The sequence below is a fragment of the Haliaeetus albicilla genome, chromosome Z (assembly GCF_947461875.1).
Source record: "Haliaeetus albicilla chromosome Z, bHalAlb1.1, whole genome shotgun sequence".
NCBI classification, from domain to species: domain Eukaryota; kingdom Metazoa; phylum Chordata; class Aves; order Accipitriformes; family Accipitridae; genus Haliaeetus; species Haliaeetus albicilla.
In genome coordinates, this window is record NC_091516.1 from 22,798,344 (window position 1) to 22,815,401 (window position 17,058).

General features: G+C 37.1%; 1 protein-coding gene across 5 annotated transcripts in view; it reads right to left on the reverse strand.

Annotated features, from left to right (window-relative positions):
• The window catches only part of TTC39B (tetratricopeptide repeat domain 39B), a 77,966-nt gene that overhangs the window by 6,254 nt on the left and 54,654 nt on the right, over positions 1–17,058 (reverse strand). For all 5 annotated transcript variants that reach the window (XM_069776801.1, XM_069776800.1, XM_069776803.1 and 2 more), the window contains 12 exons: positions 16,285–16,352; positions 14,861–14,925; positions 14,588–14,693; positions 13,127–13,192; positions 11,407–11,515; positions 10,465–10,532; positions 10,318–10,377; positions 9,845–10,006; positions 8,679–8,770; positions 8,241–8,361; positions 5,958–6,069; positions 2,536–2,653 (listed from right to left, as the gene is read on the reverse strand). In XM_069776801.1, the coding sequence (XP_069632902.1) occupies positions 2,536–2,653; positions 5,958–6,069; positions 8,241–8,361; positions 8,679–8,770; positions 9,845–10,006; positions 10,318–10,377; positions 10,465–10,532; positions 11,407–11,515; positions 13,127–13,192; positions 14,588–14,693; positions 14,861–14,925; positions 16,285–16,352 (1,147 nt within the window). The remainder of the gene's footprint in view (positions 1–2,535; positions 2,654–5,957; positions 6,070–8,240; positions 8,362–8,678; positions 8,771–9,844; positions 10,007–10,317; positions 10,378–10,464; positions 10,533–11,406; positions 11,516–13,126; positions 13,193–14,587; positions 14,694–14,860; positions 14,926–16,284; positions 16,353–17,058) is intronic.

Here is a 17,058-nt window from a genome sequence, read left to right on the forward strand (position 1 = left end):
TTAAAACATGCTTCCTTCAGGTAACCCTTTCAGGTCATCTCTTCTCCAGGCTGAACACTCCCTGCTCTCTCGGCTTCTTCTTGTATGACAGATGCTTCAATCCTTTAATCAGCTTTGTGGTCCTTTGTCAGACTTGTTCCAGTACATCTCTCTTACACCACTGAGTCCAAGACTAGACACAGTACTCCAGATTTGGCCTCACCAGTGCTGAGATGGGAGGAAGGACCACCAGCCTTTACTTGCTGATGACACTCCTCTGACTGTAACTCAGGACACTGTTGGCTGCCTTTGCTGCAAAGGCATACTGCTGGCTCACAGTCAGCTTGGGGTAGACTGTGATGCCCAGGATCCCGAGGGCATTTTCTGACAAGCTGCTCTCCAGCCCCCAGCCTGTGCTGGTGCATGGGGTTATTCCTCCCCAGGGGTGGGGATTAGCACTTCCCTTTGTTGAACTTCATGAGGTTACTGTCAGCCAATTTCTCCAGCCTGTCCAGGTTGCTCTGAATGGCAGCACACCCATCTGGCTTATCAACCACTCCTCCCACTTTGTATCACCTGCACAGTTGCTGAGGTTGCATTCTGTTCCATCATCCAGGTCCTTAATGAAGATGTTAAAAAACTACTGGCCCTAGCCTCGAACTCTGCATTATTCTACTGGTGACTGGCCTCCAGCTGACTTCATGCTGCTAATCACAGCCTTCTGAACCCAGCAGTTCAGCCAGTTTTCAATCCAGCTCACTACCCACTTATCTACTTGAGACCTCATCAGTTTGTCTGTGATGGTATTGTGGGAGATGGTGTCAAAAACCTTTCCAAACTCAAGACAAAAAACATCCACTGCTGTCCCCTCATCTACTGAGCCAGTTATCTCATTGTACAAGACTATAAGGATGGTTAAGCATGATTTCCCCTTCATAAATCCATGCTGACTACTCCTGATCACCTTCATGCTTTTGGAAATGGCTTCCAGAATTATTTACTCCACCTTCCCACAGACTGATGAGAAGATGACTGGCCTGCAGTTTCCCAGATTCTCCTTCTTGCCCTTCTTGAAGATAGGGCTGAAATTTGCTTTCTTCTGGTCCTCAGGAACTTCCTCTAATTGCCATGACCTTTCAAAGCTAATGAAGTGTCACAATGACACTGGCCAGCTCCCTCAGCACCCATGGATATATGCCAATGTCCTATGTATTTAGGTGTATCCAGTTGCCATAGCCATATGTATGTCTAGTCTGTTCACGCTTTTCCCAACCTGACGCTCCTCCATCAAGGGTAATTCCTGCTTGTTCCAGACTTTCCCACAGGTTTCATGGATCTGGAACTCCTGAAAGTTGATCTTGCCACTACAGAACAAGGTAAAGAAGGCACTGCATATCTTGGCCTTTCCTGTGTCTTTTACAATCAACTCTGGGATTCTTATCTGGATAGAATAACATCAATCAATATTGCAGAATGAAAAAGTTTGCAACAAGCACTGTAACAGCTCTCAGTATGTTGAAAGCAACACTTCCAAAGAGGCACCATATCCACCAAGACAAGCCTTGATGCGCAGAAAATATGTCTAAAGCAGGGAGACTGCTTATGTGATAAAGAGTCTTAGTGTACTGTAGCAGCCCAAGAAATGTAGAGTATAAAGCTGACCAGAAGGTAGACATTTAGTTTACCAGACAACTTGTCCTCATGCAAAACACCCCCTCTACGAAGAAGTGTCTGAAGGCTTTTGTGATGCCTCAGCTCTAAAAGCCTCCACTGTATCAGCTAGCTTTGGAACAGGACTTTCAGAAACAGCATTCCTTTAACTCGTAACCAATCAAAACCCACTGCCCTATAACTTGCAAAGTGCTCGACTAAACACACTTGTGATCTTAGAAATGGCAAAAGAAAGCAAGATGGCAAGAAAATGATAGAATTATACATAACAAATTCTCCTTAAGTATTAATTTTTCTAAGTTACTTATTAAAAAACCTGCATGCCTGACAACTGCTTTTTCAGCCTAATTACTCTAAAAATTCTAAAAAGTTTACAACTACAATCATTACATGACTCCTTGCAGTAGGCATGGATCTGACACCTGAAGTATTTGAAAAATCCATAACACAGGAAACTCGAGTTTTCAATTGAAACAATTAGCAACAACAACTTCTCAGCTATGTAGAGAAGCATTAACTACTGAGGTACTAAATTCTGAAAAAAAACCAGGAAATCCATGTGAATTATCTTTACTTATAATCATAGTTCTGCAAATACATAAATATTTATTCCAAATGTATTTAGATAAATGCATTACCCGTCAGTTTGATTTATTTGGTCTAAAATATCACATTTATATAAAGCTAATTAATGTTAAATTGCTATAGAAAAATACTAGCAAAGTTTTGTGGTTCTTTCAGAGGTTTTTTTAATTCTAGCTCCTTAACAGGATGTTGAAGTTTAATTATTCAAAATTCTAACATGATGGCTTCTATAGGAGTATCAGAAATTTCACCCAAAGCTACAAAAAACAAAGGTTAGAAGTCTGTTTATGTTATTTTTACCTTTGAATTACTTTACTGAAACACAGTTCAGCTTGCATGAGTCTTCCCAAGTGTTTCAGGCAGAGGCCCTTCAGTAACTGCAACATGCACACATCATCCATATAGTATTCACTGTGATCTAAAAGTAAAAGCGAGATACATCAAACAATTTGAAGACATCATGAAAAGGAAAATTAGATTTTCAGTAAGGAATATGTATTCAGACTCAGGACCTTGCTTCTCAGATTTTATACCTCAAAACATACATAACCTTCAGGCACAATTTTAAACACTGTCTAAGAAGATCTGTGCATAAGATCTGTTATCTTTCTCTTTAAAGATACAGGCTAAGGAGAAATAAGAAGAAATTGGAACATTCAGATATTCCCTGGTCTTCTGTATCTGCAAGTCAGTACAAAGCAGGCATAAACTAGCATCAGTTAAAGATTTCTAACACCTAATACAAGAAGCAAAACCTACAGTGAAACTGAAACCTCCTTCACAGTATATTATCTTAATAGCTTCCCCTGTTGCAGAGCGCTGGCAGACCTCCAGTAGCACCAGTAACATGAAAAGCACAAGAACACACTATGACTCTGTTCTGCAGAACTTTTCGGAAGCATTATTTGGCAGTACAAATTCAAGAAGGCATGTTTATTAGTATTCCATCATCTTCAAAGATTAAGAAGCTTTACTAGTAGCGTATAACATTTGGAAAATTCAAGAAAGTTTTATGTTCAATAAGACTGAAAATATCAGATTAAAGAGCTTTTGCAAAGTGATTCAGAAGTATAACCTTAGCAAGTATGGTCCTTTTTTGTTGCCTTGGTTTATAGCATTTGCTTGGTGCAGGGAAGGAAAAGAAAGAAAACACATATGGATAGACAGATGGCAGCACATACATTAACAATTCAGGAAGCAAAACACTCTCCCTTCAGATCACGTTGTTTACAACTAATTACCAGCTCTCTAAGGTCACGTTAATTTTCTTCTTAATAGTCTGCCAAAAAAATCCTACGTAAACAGTTCTGAAACATGGAAGACTAAAGCATCTTAGGATTCAGTGAGGTGTTTTGCCACTACATTCAGGCTTATTGCTGTCTGTGTTTAAACCCAGGAGGTCTCTACAGATAACTGACAGACTGTGCTTTTAGTGACAGGTAGAAGCACAGTGGGTGAGTATTTTGCATTCTCTCTAGCCTGTTTTGCTAGGCTAAGGTATTGCATTCATGTGACTGTCTCCTAAAGGACTCATTCATTGAAATTACGGGGGGCAAGCACTGATGTCAGTAAAAGCTTGCCAGTCTTTAACAACTTCAACTAGTATCTCCCTGGTATTTCCCACAGGAAGAAAAGCTATTATGCCAAAACACTGACAGTAAATGACAGTAAATGCACAGGCCAATTTAATACAGACAACCTTGCAATAAATGTGGGAGAACCATCTTCCTACAGTCCTCTATACCAGAGGGAATATTATTATCAGGATTATAAAAAACAACAAAAAAAAGATTTTTCTTTAAGTTACAAATTCCTTTTTGTGTCTTGGAGATGAGACAACTGTGGAAAAATAAGATTTCCGGGGGGGAAAAAAAAATTTCTAATGTCTTTCATCTGTTCCTTCTACCATCTCTATTTTCAGCTCTATACAATATAAAACCACTATCAATCCTTGACAGATTCCTTGCTGTCCCTGTTCAGTTGAAGCAAGTGAAGTATCAACAGCTCTCTCTAAGAAGTCTCAATCCCTGAGTAACCTTTGTGTATAATTAACACACTTTTTTACAGCACCTTAGCAGTCCTTTAAAGTCCTTTGAGAGACAGCTGTCTCTTAAAATAATATTGTGTCCTTGCCACACTGTGCTAATAGTCTTAATCACTTTCTTTGGGTCTCAATTCAGCAGCAATTCTGGTAATCAGAGTCTTTGTCTTGTCTGAGTCCATATTTTTGAAAGCAAATCACGTTCACAGATGCAAAGTCCAGAATAAAACTACATTTGGCTGCAGTTATTACTAAAAAAGATACAGAAAGCATAAAAACCACATATGCTTCCAGATTATATTCTGCTTGTAAACTGCATCTTTCCATAAGAAAAACATACTGGTTTTACTTCTGTTCCTTTTATTTTGGTACCTTGTGCATCTCTGCTTAGGAATTTGACAGGAAATTTATTTCACTGTTACAACTGATCAGAACTTATAGTACAAGCCTCTGCATGATACAGCACCAGATCCCCAACACCTTCTGCCAGAACCCTCCACACAGAACTCATGGGAATATTAGCTTTATTTGCAGGTGTCTTGCATATTGCTACATTTTGGTTTTAATACGACAATAAAAAAAGGAAAAACACTTGAGATTGAAGAGCCACACTACGGATTCCACAGAAATATGAAGAACAGCACAAAAAAATTAAGGGACCCAGTTCAGTCTTGGCCTTGCAAGTTGCTCTCATTTAGTTTATTATACTACCCAGATTTTACCACTATGCATTTCTCGTATGTCCTTGTATAACTTCTGATGCATCACCTCAGTTTATATGTAAATCATAATTATATGTACTTTTACATTTCATAATTAATGTTTTAATCATGTGGCAAAACTAACTTTTGCTAAATTGTTGATAAAGTGTGAATAAAATCTAAGTTCAAGAGAAATTATTTTTAGGGAATTACCATTTTTAAAAGTTTTGTGTGTGAAAAGATAGTATTTATTTATTTATTCTAGACAACTCAAAAGAGAAGTCCACCGAGAAGTTCACATGACAGATGACAGCACCCACCTGATAAAACCTGATAAAGCCAGTACTTTTGCAGTAAACCTGTTGTAGTCATGGAACTTAAGCTCCTTTAGAAATAAGTTATGGACTGATTCTCTAAATATTACCCTGAACATCTATGCTTCAATACCTCAAGATCTAAAGCCATGGTCAAAGTTTATTTGTTAAAGATGTTTTATTTTAAAACTAGCAAACATGTTTTATTTTGCCAAAAAGTAAAAAACCAGTCTCATGCATAGTACTTTACTATTTCCTTTACACTTAGTCATATTCTGCTCAGTATATGTCCTCTGTAGTAACGTCAATGTGTGGTATAAGTGGGTTTAGAAAAAATATTTTTCAGACATTTAAGAAATTAGCTGATTATGGTCCAAGAACACCCTCAGACACTGGAATGTCTTAGTAAGAATCAGTTAAGTTCTGTAACTAATCACCTTACATACTTGAGTTTTCTGTGTTCTTCTACAGCATCCATCAAGCTGGATAAAGAACATATTGAAGAACCACCGTCAACTTTCATGCAACTCCAAAATTTCCATACTCAGCTTTAATAGCACATCACCTGAGTCAACACTTACCTCACAGAACATTAGCAGACAGAAGCAAAGAAAAATGTCAGCATTTCTTACCAGCTTATTAATTCCATCCTAACTGATCACTTACTAGTTTCATTTTGTAATGCAGTTTCTTCTTTTTCAATTGTTACCAGTAAATTTTCAGTGAGGTCTGCTCTTTGGCCCACAATTGCAAAGCCATTCCAGACATACATCATTTCCTGAAAAAAAAAAAAATAAACAAGACAAACTCATGGAATTGCATAAATATTTAACTAAAGAGTATCCCTTGGAAGGCTGTTACGGAACATTTTGAGTACATAAAAATACTGCCTACAAAAACTTATTTTAAACAATATGAAAGGTTCCAAAGCCAAAACACTCACTGTTGAGAAGCCTATGAAAAAATGTGTCTGTATGACTTCAAATAACCACCCACAATGAGTACAGGACATTCTGTCAGTTACATGCAAGTTTACAAAGACAATCACATTTGCCTTAATAATCACTTAAAATTGCACAAGGCTATCTATCTATGCATAGGAAAGGCAAAATGACATTGAATGTGTGTGGGCAAAGTTAACCTGGGTTTCTAAGTTTTGAAAGTTTTGACACTTTTTACTGGGTTCTATTGCATATTTTCATAGATCTTTAAAAACAAAACTGAACAGAATTTATCACGTGATAGTTTACCATCACCCATGTAACACATGAGCAAAACTGGGTATTTTAGGTTCAACTTGTGGACTCTGCCACATGAACTAAAGAAGCAGCTGAAAGTAGTTACTTTCTAAGGATTATAGATAAATTTGTGTATCTGTGGGTGTGTGCATGTACATACAGTATACATATATATGCATGCACCCAAACACCCACTTGTGCATGTGTTTATATATAGATGCTATAACGTATAGGCTGTTACCTTCCATATGGAGCAACACTGGAAGCAGATAAAACTTTCTGGATAAAAATGTAGTCCCAATACACACATTCAACACACACTTCCAATATAATTCCTACAAAATCTTATTTTAAAAAAACAAAACCAAGGGAAATCCTGGCAAAAAGCTTCCCAGATGCTTTGGTACAGTAGTAAGCAATATGCTTGTTTCAATGCATTAAATATTATCACATTGTAACACATAAAGAGAATGAGAGAATACACATACAGAGTTAATGCTAACCAATGTGAAACTTTGCCAAGATCTTTACTTACTTATTGCAAACACAAGAGTATAATTCGTTCTACTCTATTTGAATTGTAATTACACCTCTGAAATATGAAGCCTGACATCATTCTGAAGCTGATACAATACATTGTTGAAATAATTCCACTTATATTGTGCTGTGACTATGTAGGTTTTCAGAGGGAGAAAAAAACTGGTTCTATCAAAGTCTGAAATAGTGTTATTGACACTATCAACTACATTACGCTAGATTCCTTTCAATTCTGTAGTCCTGTCTAATTTACACCTACTGCTGTAACACCATACACTATTTTTGCCTAACCCATGATGGAAAAATTCTTAAATTAAAAGATACTGCATTTGACAGCAAGACCAAAAGATACATACTCACAACTGAATAGCACTGTGCTGTACAAGCCCAAGACAACTTTATTACTTGGGTCTCTATACGTAACTGAGTATACGTTGAATTTTAAAAATGATGGATTAATTTTCTTTGGACCCCTCTTTCTATATCAATGAGCTTTAACATTACGAAATTCCTTCTCAAATTTTGTTTTTATCTTCAGTTGTTGCTAACCTACCCATGTACAAGAATTTTAGCATACACATATGCAAAGTGTCAATGCTGTGTACACATAAACAGACCATGCACTACTAATGCCTCTGAAGTTAAAAGCATGGGAAATTAGACTAGCATTAGTAAAGTATCATTAACTTCTGCACATTTTACTCAGACTTGATCTAAGTGGGGAAAAAAAACAACCAACCAAACAAAAAAACCCCACCCCAATCTTCATTTTCACCAGAAGAACAGAAAGTACTGAAGTACTCCTTAACTTCCTAAGGAGTCTGGAGGACAAGGACTGAAATCCTGCCAAACTAAATAACATGAATACATATGCTAGAAACCCATGCAGGTTTCTAGCTGAAAGGTGACTTTCAGCCTCATGTGACAGCAGCAAACATTCTCTGTATGTTTGAACTTTCACGTGAAAAATCTGGCTCTGGTTTTGGACTACTAGTAATTGGTAGCATGATCCAGTCCATAGTACATTTCACAAAAATCCCATTGCATGAATGCAGTAGTTCCTAATTTAAAAAACGCAGACACATACTACCTGATATTATTCTTTCCCTGTATAAAGTATTATACTTATCTCTTTTCTGTTTTAAAGGGATGAAAAGAAAGCAAGCATAAATACCAAGGCGGGTAATATCAGCTTCACTGGTTGAGAACTTGCATAGCGTCGTGCTTTCCTTACTGCAAACTTCTCAGTTGGGATAGATTTTCCTGCAATTCTCTGTTTTAGACCATCCACTTGTCTACAAGAAGGGAAAATAGAAAACAGAAGTTGGTTTATGTAATTTTTATTTCATCTTATTTCATTTAGTAAGATTTGCTGTTCACCTCTTAAGTATAACATCTTATATTGTTTCACACCACTTAGACCAGAGCTGTAGGACATATGTTTGCTGACAAAAGCAGCATTTTAAATATTCTGATGCTAAAAGCAAAGAGAAAACCTGAAAAGTTGATGGTTATAAGTAGGAAGTAAATAACACAAGACAAAGATACTCAAGTCACAAACTTTTATGCGGGGGAAAAAGACTGCACATGTAGTTGCTTTATAAATATTTACCTGAATAAAGATACAATGTCCTCATCAGTCCTTTTCAAATCATCCTCTGAAAGCATACATAGAATTGCTGCCTTCTGGAATACATATATTGCCTATTTCAAAAAAGAAACAGCAACATATTACCACATCTAATTTGCTGGGTTGTCAATGTACTAAGGACTCAAATCTCTCACCCCACTTGCTGCAGCGAAGTGTTTCCAGTAATGCTTAGGCAGGTGGATAGCAGTTTAGCATTTCCTTTGTCACATAATTTATGCTATAATTTTATTTTCAACATATTTATTAATATTCTAAATAAGTTAGAATGCTACAGGGGTCTCCTGCAAAGAACAGGACAATTTATTATGCAAATCACTGATAAAGAGATGAGTTTAAATGACGTAACTATTCTAAAGTCTATTATTGTTATTATATGACCTGTTATGTGTTGAGACATGCCTAATAAAACCGGAAGAAAATATCTGAGTACTGATTCAAGGAAAAGTTCAATAACGAGACTTTGCAGAGAAAAAAGATAAACATCCATAATTCTATTCTAGACATTTGCACTTCACATTGAATATACTATTCTCTTCCTCTTTTGTCAAGAATTGGATATATCCCCTTTTCCACTAAGCATAATGAAACAGTAATCTAGAAAGCAACAGACAGAAATGATGTATGAAAAATTATTTGCACATTGTCCTTCATTCATACTTTGAGAAACATTTCAACAAGGAAAAGGTAGATACCCCAACTTTTCTCATGAGACCCTGTTTCCAGCAGCCTTCTCATTTCATGTTGCAAAGCATCTGCTGAGTAGGTGTGCTCTTATCTGTCTTTAATTAACTAACAGTTTCTTCAGCCAAGTTTTATTAGTGAGTGTTAGAACTTGACTTGAGATGAAAGTAATCAGTTTTTCTCTCCCTCTTCTTACTCACAACTCTGGTAAGTACCTCTGTTTTTCAAGGAGCTGAAGCATTGTTAGTTATGGCTCTGGTGCTTCAGAACATGAAATAAAAATTTCTCTTTAACCACCCAGTTAAACCTACCATTTTGGTGCCATTGTTCCTTTGCTTATGGGTTTCAAAAGAAAGCAAAAGTACACTTATTGTGTGAAATTAAATGCAAATTTAGCTGTGGAGAGGCTACTGGTATATCATAACAATGTCCACCTGCCCATTTACCTTAGACCACCTGCTCTCTTTGCTGAGCAGGTCTGCATACCGATATGCTTGAAGCCAGTTCTGCTGGAAAGTGTAGCACCACATCAGTTCCCAGTAACAGAGATGATGAATCTGTTTCCACTCTTGCTGGGCTGCTATGCATTCTTGGAACCTCAACTGCGCCTATGATGTAGTTAAGTAAGAATGATGAAAATTGGCTCAATTGCAGCTCCACATGAGAGCCATGTCTAATTACAGCACAAATTCTTTCCTAGCACCCAAGTGGAGAACACCTGACTAGTAAAATGAGATAAACTTCCCTTTCAGTCTCATTTACACAGAGAGCTGGAATCAATATTGACACTGAACATGAACAGGGATAAGAGCATAATTATCAGTCTAACTAAAATAAGTTACTTAGATGAATTAGCTATTTTTTTCCTCAAGTTGAACACTGAACAAATAAAAACCTTAAACAGAAAAAATTCATTTACCTTTTCAAAATTTCCTTTCAGTATATCTATTCTGGCAGCATAAAATAGAATAATGGAACCCTTGAAAGGAGATGAGAAAAATACCCAGTTACCATTTTAAGCTTAGGGAACTACGTTACTGTTATAGAATTTATTGAGAATACACACATTTGGAAATTTCTGGAGGTAGGGTTCAAGGAGACTGTCTGCTTCCTGAAGGTTGGCTTCTCCTGTACCTAGAAAACATAACAAACCAACCTCAATGTACTTAAAAAAATTAGTTTCATGGTTTCCAAATCATATTATGGCTTGAATAGATTAAAGGATGACTGCTTTTATGCAAAAGCAGAATTATTTAATCATATTGTGTCTCTATAAACATGAATTCTTGTCCTGAAGATACTAAGTGCTTTTAAGATAGTAAATGTCTGTAAGTAGAAACAGAATAGAATATATGAATACTCTTTAAACTGCTCCATCATAGATCCTATTTATATTTTGAAATCCCTTTAAGTGCTTTAGCAAGTTAGGAAAATATTCCTCAGCTGCCTCCTTTCCTAATTTTGAGCTCAGTAATGAAGTACAGGTGATACTGAAAGAAATGAAGTTCTCCTTAATTTCCTGATGAGCCTGAGGGACAAGGACTAAAATACTTCCAAACTAAAGAACATGAAAACATGTATCAAAGATGCACACAGAATTAATGGTGACTTTTAGCCACACATGGCAAAAGCAATTAATTCTCTACATATTTGAACTCCCAAGTAAATTGTTTGGGAGTAAAGACTTCGTTCTAAAGATAGTTTTCACAATATCTGACATTAACTTATGGATAAGGATTTGTCTGAACTTAAAAGTGTTTTGTGATATTTTGCTGTTGCATGTTGAGACAGCCCTGCAAATGGAACAAGATGTTGGTATAATGGTATCTACCCCCACTGTTTCTGCAGACATAGCTTTGTCAGAGATATAGTTTCAGATCATAATTAAGTATACAGCAATCTCCTGTTACAAAGCTAATTGGCCACAGTTTTGAAATTCAGTTAAAAAAAAATCACAGTATCTATCACAATGTGTAGCATGACTGAACAGCTACACAGTGGGTCTCACCAAGGATTAAGGAGACGTAAGTATGATAAACCAACAGGGTGAAAGTACACAGAATGGCCCTCAAACTGCTGCCAGATGCGCCTTCCCGTAGTTGACAGAGGCCCAACTCCTAAGAAACATCACAAACACATGCAAAATTAACTATCAGTATACAGAGTTACTATTAATAGTTGCTGGCTCCCCCAAATCCAGTTTTCCTTTCAGATGCAAGTATTCTGTAATTCAGCATTTTGTTATCTCGGATCCAACACAACCTTCTGCCAAAACAGTTCTGCCACAGCTGATAGCACTCAGGAAGGAGAAGATTAAGCTAACACTGAATAGAATTACCCATGCATTTCAGTGCTCTGGTGAAATGGGAACACCACACAGACCATGCAGACACACAGGTCTACATCCCTTTCCCGCTATTTTCTGGCTATAAGCCTTTCAGAATAACATCTTGAAATCTATGGTCGGTGAAAACTTCTCTCAACTGTTCCAGTGCTACTTGTTGGCAAGACTCTTCCTTCACAGGAATCCCTGGTTATCCTCAATTCCTTCCAGCAAGTCAGCCCCTACTTTGAGGTTCTGATCAAAATACTAGCTCTGCTGACACACCAACTTCTAGATACCGTTTCCAGAAGCTACAATGGAATTTGTGTGCGCTAAGGAATCCAGATTCATGGAGACTTATCAGCTCTTAACACATGAAACTTCTTCCCACCCTTTCCAGCTTATGCCCATTACATGACAGCTTGACTGCTTGGGGGATTGTTGAGAAGAGCTCAGAGCTTCCGTGCTCAACACATCAGATTTCAACAGTTTTGCCTCAAAACAAGTATTAACCTAACAGGAGTTTCATTGCATAGCAAATTGATGAGTTACAGGGGAATTCAAACATCATACAAAAAAATGTGGTGATACTCCAAAGTTGTCTGTTCTTTTCCTTTCAGCTTTTATTGCCTTTTCAGTCGGGGCAAAAATGTGTATTATGGAAGAACTTCAGCATGAACCAGGTCTCTGACAGGAAAAAACAGAATGTATCGGTCTCCACTGAAGTCTAACTTTAAATAAGCAGAACTGTATTTGTGGACAAGCTAACAGCAATAAGATCATATGGTGACTTTTTGTCTCATTAATAACTTGAAGTTATTCTCTGGGTTGCTTTGTTTGGGTTTGGGTTTTTTATTTCTTATGGGTGCCAAAAAGAGTTTTAAAGAGCTGTAAGATACTTACAAAACAAGGCTAGGTTTACAAAAACAAGGCTATGATTACAAATACTTTCCTTATCCATGAAAAAAAGATGTACAGAGATTCCACAGTGAACACATGGTACTCAGAAATTCCTTCTCCCAGAGAAATGTGCTCGGATTGTGGGTAGAAAAATGTAGAACTGATTCCCCCTCAGTTACTGTTATGACGAACATTAATTTCTGACTGTATAGGCTAGAAAAGAAAGCTGATATCCTCTCCTTAAGGATCAGCAAAAGGAATGGAAACTGCAATTTCAAAACCTCTGAAGTAGACTGATCATTTCCCATAGGTGTTCAAAATCAGGATATCACCATGTGTGCTTTTACGCCTGCACCATCTAAACCACTTCTCATCTTTTTAACACTACAATACTGATAAACAATATAGATCATTACACTGTTAGTATGAAATATATGACATTAAATCCATACAGTCTTTATCTGAGAAAAGACTAATTTGAAAAAACAAGTATCAGATCCAATACCCTATTGCCAGAAAATCCAATAAATTCTAAAAGTCGGAGGATCCTTCCTGGTAAAAGCGACAGCATCTGAAATATATTTCAAACAAAAATAAGGTAAATAAAAACCTATATACATTTAAAAAGTAAAACCACTATAAACTTGAGCCAAAAATGCCACCTACTATGTTAAATGCCAGTAAACACAAGTGAAAAATAAAACAAAATAACTCAAAAATTGATATGCATGATCAACAATATGCAATCAGTCTGCACCTTCAGGGAAACTCAGATCATCCAGCATGGAAACAGCAAGACAGAGTCCAGCTGTGCTTCTTCAGATAATGACAGATATTTCTGTCTTCAGCTGATCAGAATTGTTTGAAAATTGTGGGTCATTTGGAATGAAAGTGTTATCCATTTCGGTGGTACTTACAATCCACAATTGTCATCTTCCTTTACCCGCAATCAAATGACACAATGGTGTCACAAAAGTTCTACTTGTTCCTACTGTGGGAGCACTGAATTAGCAGACCAGCAAGCATACTTGTGTTAGAAATACTAACTATTGTTATCATTCTTTAGCACTCTATTACATGCACTTTTTCTTCCTCTTGTAACTGCATTCTCCACATGCTACACAACAGAAAACTTACAAAGATCACAACCACCTTTTCAGTGAGCACTACAAAAAGGTCTATTCAAAGGTCAGTTTTTGAAAGCTGCATTCATCCTAACACACTCTGCCCAGCAGAGACTTTTTCTGTTGAGCTTCCTACTGAGCAGACTTCATGAAGATCAGGAAAGGTCAGAGCACTTATGAACACAGACATCTACCAGTTGCTTGGGTTTTAAAGACTGACAGGTGCATACAGACCTGAGGAGTTCTGACCATACTCAGAACTGGCCAGCTCCAGCCTGGAATGATACAGAAATTAACATACCAGCAGAAATCAACTCTCACCATTGCCACAACAGGTGTGAAAAGGCAACTGTAGTAAATTGTAAAGAAAACTGCTAGTGGATGTGCCCAGTTTTCTTTTGCACAAACTCAGTAAACTACTGCTCATTATTCTGAATTTGTAATTACCTATGCCAATCTACAGTATGCCACTGAAGCAAAGCATGGTATACATATGGGTGTTGGAATAAAAGCAGTCACTCCAGGTATCCTGTAATCAACAGCATAAGCATCTTAAAAATTCCTGGTACACACAAGTAGATGTAGCTGGTTTTCCTCTTAAGAAATACGTAAATTAATTAGTCCAAGAGAATTAAACATAATTCAGAATAACTTAGTAAAAAGATCCTAGAAGGCATGCACGCAAAAAGCCACTGCTGTCTTCATATTTCATAAAACCTTCAAAACCTGTATCTCCATTTTACAAATGTGTAATTTTTAAACAGGATTACAGTACTGTATCTGCAAAGAAAGAATCCTACAGATTATCCCAATGGCCTTTCTGTAGTCTGAAAAAGTCATACCAAGTTGAATGCTCCGATTCCAAGATTTACTCCTCCTTCAAACTGGTGGTAAGTTTCATTTTTGCTTTTGCTCCCCTGAGTCATCTGTCGCACTTGATGACATTCTCTTTTGATGCAGGAAAAAAAAGGAGGGAAGGAGAAGCACGACTTAGAAATCATATGAAGTATAATCATTATGACTGCTATAAAAATATTTCTTTTTATTTTGGAGGTATTAATGCAACTGCACCTGCTTATACCAACACTGAATCCAAGTGTTTTCTAATGGCTTACTTGTATATTTGGTAACTTGTCCTAATTTTGAGGCCACCTTTGATAAAGTTGATCATGTTTTCATCCTGGGGAAAAAAAATTAATTGTACAGAAATGTGCATTCAGCTATACATATAATACACACATAAAAATCTTCCAGCTACAGTTAAATTTATTTGTAACTTAACAGTAGTTGGAAACATTAAAAATGTGTTTCAGTTATTAGACTCATCTCTGAGACTGAAGTTAACACCCTCTGGTGTAACATTGCTCTGGTGCATATTACAAATTTTAAAACTTAAGAGGGGGGTGAAAAAAAAGTCAGTTACTTTTAACAGAATTTCCAATGCATATAAATGAAACAAGAAAGCTCTCCACCAGGTGGTGCTGTAGGAACTTTTAAGAAAGTTTTGAAATACCGATTCTGACACACACAAGTGAGCCCGGAACCTGACAGAAGACAAACCAAAGAATCCCCCGAACAGATGAATTCCCTTTGCTGATCAACAGTACTCACATGTACTACCCAACATGTGTGCTTACTAACCTCCAGAAAAAAGTCAAAGTAAAGCCACAATGTACTTACTAGCCATCAAAAATAAATTCCTGAAAAGCAAGATGGTTAACACCTCAACAGGACAGAATTTTTTCTCTTAGAACTGACACCGAAGAGGAATGTGTGCAGGCATTTCAGAAATGCACATTGAAATACTCAGGAACAGCATATATGATGTGGAAAATTAAGCAGCACAAAAAAAGGCTCAGCATCATCAACCAAAGGAAATTCTGGCTTCTACAAAAGGGTCACCATTTCAAAAGACCTCAGTTGTTTTGTCTGCAAGACTGAACAACCAAATGCAAGTGTTTTACTACAAGCCCTCTTGCTACTTCTTTCTTGAATAGTTACATTTTCATTATCGTCACCATCCTCAGATGCTAAGGCACACTCATTTTATAATCATTCATTACTATATTGTTCCTGACACCATGTCAAAAGTGCATGGAGAATAATATTGAATTGGGAGACAAGCACGCATCAGTTGAAGTTTTGTTAGTTGGGAAACATTCTATCCTTTTTGTGCAAAAAAGACTTGCACTTTCAAACAAGACATTTCCTTATACTTGAACATCTTTTTAAACAAGTGCTGGACACTGGCAGATGTGAGGCAATTCATTTAAACATACCATCCTCGTAAGACTGCAATATACCTTAGGTTTTTGTTTCCTTGCTATCAATAACATCTTTGGTTATTCATATAAACAAAGAGAGGATTTCGCTGGGTAGCACAGTATTTACCCATACTTTCAAACACTGCCATGAAATAACATTCACTCACTAGGAAAAAGTTTGCGTTTTAAATACCATATCTATTGTGGGAACAATGTTTTACAAGTATTAACATCTTTCCATTAAACACAGATACAAAATAAACAACTGACTTTACCTGTACGAAGGTGAGAGCTGCTTTCTGTAGCAAGCATTCAGCATAGCAGATTTCAGCATGCATTTCCTCTATATGAGAAAGAAAAGTTATTTACTGTCAGCAAAGTTAGTGTCAATATTATCTTCTTGGGGTCACTGGAACAAATAAAATGCTGCCAAGAAAAGAAAAAAAAGCAGAATTCTGCTGTTGCCATTTTGATAACTGCAGAATAATAGCTGTAACACACAAATCCCAATAGAAGTCTTCTATTTTGCTTCTCCTCAGACAAAACCTTTGATCTTGCCAGAGCTGACTTCAGCCTAGGGCAAAAGCTACTTGTCATTCTGGTGGATGCTCTCCTGTACTTTCCATTGATCCTAAGTTTAAATAAATATCACCCTACAGCAACTAGGTCTTCCAACCCTTCTTCCATGTCTTAGTAAAAACTTTTACAGATGAATGGTAACACTCACCGCGGCTCAGGTTTTTCCTAAGCCCAGTAAGACATTACGAACAGGTTTTCACTAAGTCATGCTCAACAAACCAAAAGCCCCAGGCAGACTTTCTGTCCTCATGCAGCACTGAAGTACATTTGACTTAACACACAAGACATGAGCTACTCTGCACCCATGCTGCAAGACCAGCCACGTGCACAAGGCTGCAGTATGTACAGTACACATGTGGCGAGTTTGATGTGTCCAGTATTAAAGAGGATTCTTTTGTGTCAGGTTAGAAAAAATGCATACTTGATTCTGCCCAAATCAGAAATAGGAGATCAGCATTTTCAGAGCCATG